Source organism: Lethenteron reissneri, chromosome 15, assembly GCF_015708825.2.
Source record: "Lethenteron reissneri isolate LAM-NWPU_2019-01 chromosome 15, ASM1570882v1, whole genome shotgun sequence".
Taxonomy (NCBI): domain Eukaryota; kingdom Metazoa; phylum Chordata; class Hyperoartia; order Petromyzontiformes; family Petromyzontidae; genus Lethenteron; species Lethenteron reissneri.
Window position 1 is genome coordinate 7218753 of NC_083793.1, and position 14208 is coordinate 7232960.

At 43.4% G+C, this 14208-nt stretch overlaps 1 protein-coding gene and 1 non-coding gene across 2 annotated transcripts in view; both read right to left on the reverse strand.

The window, feature by feature from the left end:
- The window catches only part of LOC133342647 (ELKS/Rab6-interacting/CAST family member 1-like), a 189971-nt gene that overhangs the window by 116766 nt on the left and 58997 nt on the right, over positions 1 to 14208 (reverse strand). The window contains 2 exon segments of the mRNA XM_061551931.1: positions 1296 to 1436; positions 3896 to 4033. Of these exon segments, the coding sequence (XP_061407915.1) occupies positions 1296 to 1436; positions 3896 to 4033 (279 nt within the window).
- LOC133342744 (U4 spliceosomal RNA) lies at positions 1054 to 1196 on the reverse strand. Its single transcript, XR_009755182.1, has one exon. It is a non-coding gene; the product is annotated as a U4 spliceosomal RNA (small nuclear RNA).

Sequence of the window (14208 nt, forward strand, 5' to 3'; positions counted from 1 at the left end):
AGTCACGTAGGTAAAAAATTTAAATAAATTAAATCACGACGTTTCGGAGGCAGCACAAGCTTCCGTCTTCAGGTGGAACCGTCACAGCAAAATTGCTGTATCAATTACTGTGACGGTTCAACCTGAAGACGGAAGCTTGTGTTGCCTCCGAAACGTCGTGATTTAATTTATTTGAACTTTTTACAGACGTGACTTTACCGAAAAAACCAAGAGTATGAATCCTTGCAGTCACGAAAACTTCAAATCTAGAAATTGATACGTTTTTAATGTAGAAACCAACAAGTGTGTTAAAACACTCCGTTTAATTGCTCATGGCGTGAACCTGAAGTGTAAGCTGCATTTATTACATTAATCAACCCTGTAAAGATACCACAATGAGCCGTATAACCCTTGCAGTGAACCTCCTAATCTTACACATTCTTGGAGTAGTGCTCCATAGGCTATGCCACCATGCAAACATCTGCTAAATCATGTGAAACCACTGAATTAAAAATTACACGCACGAGGGTATCATATGAGACTGTCTGGGCTGCACATTTGGACCCCCCCCACCGCCACCACCCGTCGCCCCTGAACTACAAGGTGATTAAATAAATATACGCGAAAACAGGCATATGTCAGTGCTGTGTGTGCAGCAGAGAATGCCTATAATGCAGTTACATTGAAGCTGAGATGGTTGATCATTCAGATAGAGCTATCATTTGCATGAGATGGACACCTCCAGGGCAATGAGGTGCCTGTATTAGGCAGAACACGTTTTAAGTTTATGTTGTTTAACCAAAATTGGTCCACTTTCGATGAAGGTCCCCTCCATAGGTCATCTCATGCTTCTGTGATGTAAGAACCCACTGAGCGCATGCGCAAGAGCTGGTTCCATTGCTCCATCTGCTCGGCGGACATCTTCTCAAATGCGTTTCATTCCCTGGCTGCCACTGTTACTATTCTTGACCATTGGCCATTGTTCCTTCTGGAGGCGTGTTCTTGTCCAAGCCTACTTACTTTTCTTAACAGTTTAAAGTATGTCTCTACGTCTCTCAATGTTTTTTTTTTTAGCTCCTATAGGAGCTTGCCAAATTGCTGAAAGCTACTATATTTCCAGTCGCTGTGGTGGGGATATTGGAAAAACATTTTCAATGAGCAATAATCATGCCCTTGGATAAACCTCATTGGCTACGATACTGCCACTGCGCAAAGCTACTCCGAATGTCATTTGAAGCAAATATGGACAGATGATCAGTACATCCAAATGACTGGCGACACAGAGTACTGGGCGAAATGGAAAGACGGGGGTTTACCTCCTTTTCAGAGAGCTCCGCCTGGACAGTGTTGACCTTCTCTTTGAGGTCCTTGTTCTCCTTCTTGTAGGCCTCCACTTCCTCCTGTCGCTCCCGGTCATCACGTTCTCGCTGCTCCTTCAGACGCTCGATTATCCTCTCCTTCTCGGCAAAGACACAAATGGAGGAGGGGTCATTGAAATGGCCTTTCTCCATGAAAATACACAAGCTGTTCTACGGGACAAACTATTCCAGAGCCTCAGGTGTCCTTAGGAATTATGCTTTTGTTCATCACCGGCCGACATAAGCCACGCTCAAGTGTGTGTGTGAGGACAAGTGACCAAGTAGCTAAAATCAGCGGTGGAAAGTTTTTTCTAATAAGCAAGGTTACTGGAACACAGTGATGAAAAAACAGCAGTTGAGAAAGTAGAAAAGTATTCCCATCGGGTGAAAAAATATTGGAAAAGGCACCGAAACCACATTGAACAAATACCGTGGGCAGCATTGAAAATCAGCATAATGAAAGATAATCAAAAAGAACAGAATACGGTGGTGAATTCAAGAGGTCAACGTTACAATGATCGTGCTGTCAAATGCCAATGGCTGAGCCGTGCCATAGTAAATGATGGGCTAAGGGCAAAGCCAAGCCCAACAGCCCGCGAGAACATTGGAGAACAGGCACGTGGCTCGGAGAATTAATCCTACTGATCTACCAGGCGCACATGGCAAATGTGATTATTAAAATTAGAATGCATTGATGAGCAAGTATATTCGTGACGGGGCGTCCGACACGTCTGTCTGGGGTTTGAGTGCTCTTCATAGCTTACTCAGACTAAACATTCAAGATTGGCTGAACGTTCAAGATCGGCAATCTGGTAGAACAGTAAGGCTCCAGATTATTATGCTACCAGAGTTAAAATCCCGTCCAAAGGGTCAATTCAAGATTGGAAATCTTGAACGTGCGCTTTTGCCTACGTGTGTTTCCGTCTAGCCTGCTGAGCTCTCGGTTCCAGTAACAAGTGCAATGGGCTTACCGTGAAAGAGCGGGGGGGGGGGGGGGGGAAGTGGCCAAGACGGCAACAAAGTTTCACTTGTTTGAGGTTTGCGCACAAGTGAAATCATTTAACGATTCAACCGCAAAAAATACTTCCATCTTCACGGTTACATATGTGCAGGCTTATCACAGCAATCCCAGGTGCCTCTTGGCCCAAACTTAGCCTTAGACCACAGAGCCAAAGGGAAGCAAAGCAAAAATGGACTTAACCTACGGGAAGAAATATAAATCTTCGTGGCATAATTTTTTTAAATCAGTGCAAGTGTTTGAGGGGGGGGGGGGGGGGGGAGGGGGGGGGGGGTGGTTGCCACTTGACAACAGCAGTGACAGCATAGAGACCACATGTCCAGACCTACTTCCACGCACGTTGCAGTGTCGAGCAATACATTGTGCACCATCTGTTTGTATTAACAATGACACATTTAACAAAAATCACATTTAATCCAAAGAACAGGGGCACGCACATGCAGAGCTAGCCCTCAATTTTCAGTGGAAAAAATGCTGATGGGCATAGCGCCACTGGTAGAACAGTAAAGCTCCAGATTAGTATGCTCCAGAGTTCAAATCCCGTCCAAAGGGTTCAATTCAGTTCTTCATATCCTTACAGGGGTCAAACACGAAATTTGGTGGTAAATTAACGGAAGAATATCACAATCACCGAAAATAAAACGTGAATTTTAGATTCCTGCAGCCGAGGCAATGAAATACTCATGAGCTAATCACATTTATAAACACTGGAAAAGTTGAAGCAAGAAATATTCACTATGGAACACTTGGGGGCTCGATCGCAGGGATCATTAATGGTATATAGGTATAAGTGGTACTCCTTTCATTCAGTTCTGATCCGACTCCTTTCCCATCCTGTGATCTCATCCTGAAACTATTCCTCCAACTTTCCTTTACCCCCTTTCTTTATTCTCATCAATTCTTCACGCTTTTTCTTACTCTTTGCTACCTTCCCTTGCTTTCCGCAATCATAGCTGGACAACACTGGAATATATGCATGCTTCTGTAATCTGATAAATGGGTATTCCTTTACTAATTTTTCATTGTTGTTGAAAATATGTACGCACCAAAAAAAACAAATATCCATCAAATACCAACGGCACACCGGGATAACGGTTTACCAAAGCAGAAAGCGATGAACCAGTCTCAACAAGCGAACATTTCGATTTAAAGCTTTTGTGACTGCAGGGATTCATCTTCTTGGTTCTTTCGGTAAAGTCACGTAGAAGGGAAATAATAAAATAATAAAAATACAACATAATAAAAAAAATAAAAATTATTATTTTATAACGGTGTATTTGTATTATTTTATTATTTATCTTCTACGTTACTTTACCGAAAGAACCAAAATAAAAATAATAAAATAAATATGCTTTCATGTTTTGCTTTTATTACTTTATTATTTCCCTTCTACGTGACTTCACCAAAAGAACAAAGGAAGAAGCGAACATTTGCCCAAATAATATATTTACTTTAGGGACACGGCAAAAAATAAGGGTTGACCAGAGCCCTAAATTGCGTCGGTTTGCCCGTGGGGGTTCGAAGATCTGGCAGTGCAAACCTTTTCAGAGAGCGCCTCCTCGAGTGTGGCCAGGGCTGTGTCCGTGTTGCTCGAGTCGGCCTGCAGGGACTTGATTCGGTCCTTGAGGCTGCCAACTTGCTTCTCTTTGTCCCTCAGCTGTTCCTGTAGGTTCTCAATCTGCAGCGCCGCACACAGTGGTGGCGGTGAAGGGGGGGGGGGAGGAGAAACGCGCGCTATTCAAATCACCTCTTGAAGCTTGAAAACAAAGCTATGTGTTGACATCAAGAATGGTGGCCATGCCAAGCATTTCGATTCGTGGATCGTAATAAATGACCGCATGTTCCAGCCATTCTCACTTGACAAATGCGATGATGAGTTTGTTATTTTGGAGATGCCGTGGCTTTAATGAATCTGTATGAACGTGATTGGTGGTTTTATTGGATGTGTTTATAATATATTGTATTTATCCAGGACATTCCGAGCCCGAAGACCCTTTTTCAGGAATGTTCTGCATTGTGATGTTTCACGAAAAGTACTATTAAATTAGTGTTTTTCACATGGGGAAAAATCCACCGCACATACAAAAACATAACACTCAACAGGTCCACACAGATGGACTCAAACCTACTTGCTGTACTGCCATTTACTGGAAACCTCACAGTTGAGAGGATTTATAAGTCAGTAATCTTTTGCAAAAGAGCATTGAGATGGTGCTCATCTTCTATTTAAGCACTAAGAGTGGTGTGGAAATTCAACAATGCTATGGCAGGGGTTGAGTCTACACAAAGAATGACCACTGTTGGCTTCCATAAAAGTGGTACTAATTTTACCAAACCCCAGGGGAACAATGGGCTGAGTCAACCCCCAACCAAGATTTTAACTCGCCAACTTCCGATTGCGAGCCGCTTACTCTGCCGCTGAGCGGGTATTGGTGTTCCTAAAATCCGGGTGATCTACTAGCGATTATCCTCCACAGCGCTGGCTTACAGGCATGAGCCCCGCTGTGCCAGACTTGGGTTAAGAAGAACCTACTCTTGAGATGGCACGGAATTCTGGCCCTGCTGTTACAACAAGGATGCGGCACGGAATAGGTCGTGGCAGCACTTGGCTCCTGGGGGCCCTTGTGTACACATTTAGCGCAATGTCTACAGCAGCGTAATGACTGCGTTGATGGGCCAAAGTAAGCATCTCTAATGTACTGCAATAGGGCTAAGCGCTTGTAATGTTTGCGGTAAATTGTTTGGGTTAGTTCTTTGTAAAAACCATAATTAATCATGTGCAGATGCCGAATAAACACAAAAATAAAAATAAGATTTAAATGAAAAATACATTTAGTTGTTTGTTATTCTTACTTAAATGCTGCATTATGTATGACTGCAAAAATAAATGTATTGTCTCTTAACATTTCAGACACTGCCCAGCGCACCGCAAGACATTTGTTTTACCATATGCTATGTTTTAACAATTGATAAATATATATCTGTTGGAACGCAAAAAACCCATGCTGTTTCAATCAGAGAGAAAAAAAATCAGAAACCCTCTCAGTCCTGAATTAATAGCAGATACAAGGTCTGCTCAGACCCTACTGTAAAGGCTCACAACTGTCATGTAAGAATCATTAATACTCAACATAAAAGAACACATTTAACACGTGACAGACATCAAAGGCAACACACTGCCTTTGTTTATTCCCCCTGCAAATGAAAAATGTAACATAGAGCCAAGTAACAGCACATTAATCTTTGGTACAGTGACCCGTATACCCGAGCCTACACTGGGGAACAAACGTTTACCCATAGGTTGCCACCTTTAATGACTTCATGTGCACTACACCGAACTCCCGCTAATCTGCATATAATAACACGTGCAGTGTTATTCCAGCAAGGCCGGCAATAAAATTTCGGTGGCTGCAGGCTACGGGTTTTTGAAACAAAAAAAAAAATGGGCGGTTCAGATGGGGGTGGCTGCAGCTGCTCGCGAGGCATATACACGTGTATTTGTTCCAACAGTCTAGATTTTACAGTTACTAAAGTGGCCCATGATTATGGAAACACTATTTTTAGGAGAGCACCAACATAAAATACAATTTAAAAAAAATGTGGTTTTGGAGAACGAATTCTGAGGCTTTAAAATGAGTTCTAGACTCGTGATGAAATAGAGATAAAATGTGCAGCCCTGCAATTGCTGGGTCATGCCACTGCTGTCAGAAGGACCTTAACTCAAGGGAGAACTAGAGAGCCCCGATTGACCATGCTGTGACCATTTCTACTGCTGATGTGTGGGACAGAGGAGCGGGGGTACATGTTCAAGACATGTGCCCATTGTTTCTTGACTGCCAAGCCAGGAGATTTGACCATCGGATCACTGGATTGCAAGTCCAGTGTTCGAAGCATTACCTCGCTGCAGCATCCCACGATGAGAAAATACATGCTAAACATTCTCTGCTTGGAATACTACGATTAACGAACCCGTGGCTGCATTTTAAATTAAATACCATTGATTTTTAACGTCGGAACTTTGTGAAAAATGTGTTTGAGTTGCTGGTGGGGATTTGCATTGACAAATGGTGAAAAATGATCTATTTTGATAGGGACAACTTAGAGGGGAAGACTGAATATTACAGATGAAGAAGAACAGGACATCAAGCGTAATAATTCACGAGTCACTCAAAATGTCTGAACGTACACCCTTGCACAATCCATGGATGCGTCTCTATGATGATTGAGGACCGTGGCCAGGCAGGTGGTAATGACACTTTATATGGCCCTGGTCAGTCTTAAAGCATAACATGGGGTACATTTCTTGCCACTGCGTTCAAGAGAGGACAATGATTAACTTGCAGAGGGGGGCAACGGCATCGCTGGAATAGGTTCCAGATTTTGTTTGGGCGGAACTAGCAAAAGAATAATGCACTGAAACACAGGAAAGGAATTTATCAAAGAAAAGGCACACGAGTTGTTTGAAATTGTAAAACAATTGTCCGGAAATAACAATTTTATGTTTATAAATGTTCCTGAATGTGGGTGCATGTCAAAATTGTGGGGATGTGCATTAGGATGATTTCAAGGAAATTGTTTTCTCATTGTTTGGTGAAGCAACAACGCCAAGACTTAGCAGGCAGGGAAGTAGAGTAAATGCGAATAATTAAAGCACATGTATGAAAAGGTAATTTTAAATGTAATCGATAAGGCAAATTAACTTTGTAAAATAAGGAGAATGCCTTGTTTAAATGGCAGTGTGAGGAACGGACATCACAGATCCTGCTATCACAGCGGGGCTACCCATGAATTCATTCCATTTATCCACAAGAAAAAATATTGGATCATTGTGGATAACAGGATGAATCTGCCGATTAATTCCTCTTACGTGCGAAAAAATGTGAATGATACGAAGTCAATCCCACCGAGCAGGACAAGAAAATCTGCAAATAATTGCAGGAATAAGGTAAAAATAGGGCAGCAAATAATAATAATAATAATGAGTTTTCAAAGACCTTACAGTTCAAAGAAAATGATTTGCAGGTAATATGGCAGAGGATAAAATAAGTTCTGTAGAAACAAGGGCTTTAGAAATATTGCAATACCACACAACTATTGTGGACGTAAACTTAGGTTTTTTTTGGTTGCAATAAGAGACCACTTTAACAAATCGTTTCGATGCGGCTCTGCGTGTGAAATGTGAATGGGTTTCACATTGGTATCGCGCCTATTTAGATATTATTTTTAGCGAGGCTGGCAGCAGGTCTGTAGGCCCCCAAGGGCTCCGTTTTTCATCCACGGTGGAGTGAGCACGACGGGCTGAATGGTCTTCTCTGCCGCGTAACGCTTTGCACTTTCACGTTTCCATGACACGAAACGCAGCCAACTTCCATGGCAACAGCCACAAAGAACAATGCCAACTACTGGTAATATATTCCCGTAAAAGAATATGCAACAAACGCTTCAAATTGTTGAAAGTTCTTCATCATCGTCCTTTATCATTACCCAGTGAAGAACAGAAATAACCGCCTTTGGCCAATTCACTAGAATGCAGACAATATTCTCAGATCTTGGAAGTTAAGCAGGTTTTTAAGCCTGGACTAACATCGAATGGGCAACCACTACATGTAACAGATTGTCTCATAGGCTGTGGGCAGCAGAGGGCAGCGAGGCGAAATCCATTGTTGGACATTACTTCTATGGCCCCGTGTCTATGCTGCCTACCTTGACGAACCCACACACTGACCAGTGCGCGGTAGAGTATGATCAAATAACCCACACGACTTGCAACATGTGGCGAGACCTTTTTCCAGAAATTAGATTGACAACCAATATAATGTATACAACACTTCAATGACAAGCTTCATCTCCCAAATTCCAACCCCATGTCATCGTCGTGGGAGATGGGCAATATGAGTAGGTGGACAAAGGGGCTATGGTTTAGGGGTGTGGAACACCTGGTGTAGTATTCACGATAGCTTCAGGCAGATGATCCTCAAAGAGGCCAATTGGCATCCACAACCTAGCAGTGGGTAATGTGATGATGACTAAAGGCAGATGAGCCTCTGAGCGGCCAATGGTACCCCACAAACTTCAACACAATATTGCACTCCAAGTCCACGCTTAACGCATTTTCACACGAGTTTTTGGTATAACACAGTTCTTCTATTTTAGGGATCACATTTTGAACAATGCGAAATGCTGCCCGTTATCACGCAGTTTCCGAGCGGTCAAAGGCGAACTACTTTCTTGAGTTCCGCGTCTCAGCAGTACGGGAATTCTGGGTAAGCGGCGACGTACCCTCACACCTCACTCGGTTCTTTGTCCGGCCATCTTACTGCGTGTGCGTACATCGCATATCCTGCAACCCCCACCTTTAACGTTACTTATAATGGGGAAACCGTTTTCGCCGAACGTGTTTTCGCTCGACGGAAACGCATCTATCGCGTTAAACGATAAATTCTGGTGATTCGTAAAATAACTGGATAACTTTCATGCTTCCAACACACCTAAACCTTCCCCTCGATGCCGAGCCGTGCCTTGGCAGATGGGTAAACGCAGGCTCCAGCGCACACAACTAATTTTGTGGTGTCGCAATGACATCGCGACTAGGCCTCAAGTTGACCATTTATGGAAGCGCTGTGGTGGGCACAGCATGAATTGCTGGCGAGCCAAGCAAAACCAACACGTCCTAGAGCAACAAACAAGCGTGGCAGGCTTTAGGCAATGATGCCACAACAACGCACATTTCCATCAAGCCCAGTGAAACAGCTCAGTATCCGCAGTTGCACAAGATTCACAAGGTAGATTAAAGTACATTTCATTCATTCATTCATGCATTACCATTATTTCAATCAGGTGAGAGATCGCCGAGACTACGAGTCTTTTACTCAAGACCTGGGTTAATAAACGGAAACATGCAATAGAAAAAAGCAACTGCACAATAATGAAAGTTAAATGTAAAATGTCAAAAATAAAACTTTCAAGATTTTAAGCAAAATAACATATTTAACTTGAGGAAACAATAAACACAAAGCAAACAGTATTCAGACGGACCAACGGCAATACAAAAACACTACTTTTTCCAAACAAGCAGAACTTTAGAGCAACTTTAAGAGACCCACAATAGGGTAAGATTCAGCTCGCCACTGATGCTATTCATGACTGGAAATCAAACTTAGGTGGTGCGGGTGTTAGTGCAGTGCACAAACCGCGATGCCACCAACTACACACACAAAGACAACGATCCCCCGTATAGACTTAATAGACTGTAGGAGCAAGTGTTGTTTTTGAGAGCACTTATGAAGGCCGGCACTGCACATGAGGGAGTTGGGTGGCCAGCATCACGTCCGGCCACCTTTGTCTCCCCAGTGGCGATGTTTACACATTGCACCAAGTACTCACATGAGGCCGACTCAACCTGGGGAAGGCCCAGAACTGGTTCAGATAATCATCACTCGTTTTGGACCACGAGTAGGAATCGAACTCCGGTTACCAGGTTCGAAGCGAAACGCACTAACCATAGTGCCACCAACTTGACACACGCACACACTAGCACACATGAACTCGTAGACAAAGACCCTCTTGTTTGGTTCCGCAGCCTGCCGGATACACGTCCTCTTCACGAGCACCTACGAAGTGGCGGTATGGCGCACACACACACACGAGGGTGGTGGATGACACACCACGCCTCGCCACCTTTGTCTCCCCAGTGGTGATGCCGACACGCTGCGCTTGGTGCACATTTTTAGGATAGAATCCAATTTCGGAGGTGAAAAAAAAATAACTAAACATTACACTCACAATGTACAGGAATCAAACCTATATCGCTGTGATCCTATGTAAAACATAAAAATATTTTACCCTGCTGCTGAATGCAGGCTCGTGTTGAAGCAAGGTTGAATTATCTGTGTCCATGAGATACTTTAATGCTCTCTATGGTAATTATATAAAAAGTCATACAAATGATATCACTGTGAGACAATCTCACAGCATGCCCATTTCTAATGCTTTAAGGATTTTTAACTGTAATAAAAGCCTAAATGCCTGCATGCTGCCAAGAAAAACCTTTTTTCACCATTATCAGATCGCGTATTTTAAACAAAGGTTCTGTTCTTGTGCACATCCAGGCCCCCTGTTTGGGCCAGCGTTTCATAGGGGCTGAAACCCTCCTATCATTTTGGCACAGTGCTCTGCTGGCAACGAGAGCTATTATAATTACAGTTATCAGTCACACAATAAACAATGAAAAGCATCTCCGTGGCTCGAGCAACACGAGCCACGGCATAAGGGATGGCATTTTTTAAAGAAAAAACTCGGTGAAAGTAAACCGCATTTTAGGTGCGATCTACGAAATATACAATATTTGCCTCGCATGTCCAAACACGCACAAAGCCACCGTTCATAAGAAAGTACTTATAGACTCACATACGACTACTTTTATTTTGCCGCTGACCTCCACTTTTCCGCCTGCCAAGCAAAGTAATATTAATAACAGTAACGATTTTATCCTCGGTGAAATATTAAATGCTTACTTAACGATTTTGGCAGAGATGGGGGGGGGGGGGAATACCGTCTCGTTATGTAGATTCCTTAGACGGTGACTTTAATAAAACGAGCGTTTGAATGAGGGCGGCACGGAGAGATCACCCACTCAGACAAGAGTGTGTCGTCTCTGACAGCTTGGCATTCTGGGGCACGTTCTGACGTACTGCTGTATTGTGAACGTGCTAAACTGTAGCACAGACGGCCAACAATGATACAGACGGAGGAGGACTAGCCTTTCGATTGAAGTGATAGTGACATCGTTAAACACCATGGTATTTGGGTACCTTGCGCAAGTGCTCGGAATTCAGACAGACTATCTTAACATTTGGTTTGGTCTAGGATCCATCATTAACCGCACACTAGATGAGGCATTGGAATATACCATGAAGTTTCAGTTTAACACGTAGGCTTTATTATGGACCATTAATTGAGTTTGTGAAGAAGGAATTCCTTCATTTCTTTTCACTGTAAAATAAAGGTGTGTCTTTTGTGAAGTGTTCATTTTCATAGGCTAGAATCACGCAATAAGAAGCAAGCGAAAAGCATATAATACTTATGTATACACAATAGTGGCCTGAGAGTGACTGAGTCCAAAATTCCTCTGATCCTTTAAGGCCATAACCAGACAAAAGCCAAAATTGCCAATTTTTTTCTTCGACGTTGAAACAAAAAACAACAACAAACTGTGGATATTAATACGGACTAAATTATATTTTTCTCCACAAAGTTGAAAATAAAATTGCAAGGGATGCAATTTATCTATTCATTTCTGCACCATTCATAATGGCGTGCCGAATTTTCACGCTACGCTGTCTATCAAAAAACAAAGACAAATATCCCCCGTATAGTCTTAACAGACTGTTAGGGCAAGTACTGTTAGCGAAAACCTATGAAGGTCGGCACGGCATGCGATGGGGGTGGGTGGCCAACACCACGCCTGACGGCCTTTGTCTCCCCAGTTTCGATGTGTTTTTAGACACTGCACCAGGTACTCATTTGAGGCCGAGTCAACCTAAGAGCGGCCCAGGACCGGTTCAGACAATTGTCACAGATTTTTGGCTGTGAGCAGGAATCGAACACGGGTCACCGTATGTGTAGTGCAGCACGCTAACCGCTACACTACCGCGCCCCACACACAACGGTACTTATTCAGACTGCACACTCCGTGCAAACGGTTAACGGTGGGAGAGAGACAGTGTGATCAAATACAATGTGCGCATGTACACGCTCGCACCAAACAAGCCCACGTGTGCCCCAGTCATGTCGCAGAGGCAGCGTCGGGTGCAAGGGGAAGGAGTCGTGCCAGGGCTTGGGGTGGAGGAGCTGTCAGAAATCGCTCTAGCATGTCACCACGGCCCGTCTGTTGTGATGGGCTCCCCTCCCGCCCCCCGCGTGTAAAACCACTGAACCATTTCTGATTGCGCTGCGTGGGGCTCACAGCGGGGACCGCCGGAGTTAACCCTGGCCCTGCCTGAGGCGGCGAGCCTCTGGAGAGAGTGGCAACGCTGTCATCGGCAGGAACTAGAGGACGAGAGGTTCTGCCAAAGGCTGCGAGTCTGGCCTGCCGAGGCTTGGCTCACATGGGAGCCTGTGGAGGTGGGCGGGTGGCTAACAAGTCACGGCGCTGGGTCAGCACTGCTCAGAGGCTGGGATCAAATATGGGTGCCAGCCACACGGCCGTGAGTAGACTGGGTTCTTAACTGGAGTGAGTTGATGGTGTCAGTCACCAGTGAGTGCACCAAAAAAAAACATCACATTAAATTTCATTTTGCCACTGATTTTCACTGAATTTCAACTCTTGACAATTATAACGATAAACTTCATTGCCTTGTGTTGAATAATTGCTCTGTGGCAGTGCGCACCCTGGTGTGGATACAGAGATCATTTGAAGGGATTTCAGAAGTTGTTCTGAGATATATCTTTGCACGGACGTGGATGTTCTCCAACTTTGGGCAATGCACTGCTGCGTGACAGTTTTCAATGGATTTGTTTCTTCTCATGATAAGCTACCGATGGCACAGTCAGGATACAAATTGGGGTGGAACACTGAAACTAAATGACAAACACCTTGTACTGTTGCGATTGAATGCATATAATAGCGTAGAATAGCCTTCACGTTCTGCAGAGTTGAAAAAAAATAATAAAGAATTTTGAACAAAAAAGGCAGACTTGGAACTTGTGCTGACAACCATAAACCACGCGGTAATCAAGAGCGCCTATAAAAATCGGGATGGCGTCAAAAGCAGTGAAACTCAATTGGAATGAATTTTTCTGCGCTTTCATGGTACGGGCCTGAGGTTGGGTGGGGACTGCAAGGCCCGAGCTGAGCTGAGCTGGACTGCATTGCGAGGCAGCCTCTCCCACAATGTGGCCCTTCACCCGCTGTGCCAACAACACTTCATTCACACGGCTCGGGTGAATGGCTTTAAATGTGCAGTAAAAAGCCACATCATTAGCCAACTGCAGCAGGAGGGGGGCAGCTCAAAGGCAGCTGCATGGACCACAGTATAACCATCTCAATTAAAAAAAAGTATGTTTTAATTAATGGATTTAAAAAAATATATATCAATTGGATTTGGCAGAGCCGGAAGGTAGATGGATAACAAAATAATGTGCAGAAATATACTTTCCTGGCAGTTTTATGTAAATTATATTAATTTATGAACGTACTTACGACCCGCAAATCAGGACACGTAATTAATATGCTAAAATTACTCAGAGAAATACAATTTTTTATTTATTTTGGTTTGCTTCTGAAACCAGTCATACCATTGTGGAATACTTTAAATGCAGTAAAAGCAACACTAAGATGAGAACAAATGAGCAGGCTTTAAATAAGACATTTCTGCCAGCTTGGCTTAAATTTATCATTCTTGTAGATCAGTAAAGAGATTTACTATTATTTTCCACCACCAAAAACAATTCCCTTGCATATTAATGTAAAGGAATTCCTAAGCAGTGCTTCTAACCCTTTTTTGCAAGATTTCGCCAACTTCAGCAACGGTTAAAAAAAATGCTTTCATGCCACCTCCGGAGCATGCAGTGGCTGATAATGGTATGTGGTGAATGATGTGAAACCCTATAATGCCTGGATGTTGTTGCCAATCGTACAGCTGACATCATTAGATGCCCACCGATTTCAACTCTTATCTCTAATCGGATGCATTTTTCAATTAAACATGTGCCCAAGTTTCAAATGCTATTGAGATGTTGTTTAAGCCGATGTCAAGTCAACGTGATGACAATTTGATTTGATCCATGGCATGCAAAACGTAGGGAGTGTGACACCAATGCTGTAAAATAGGAACAGCTGTTTATTGTAATACG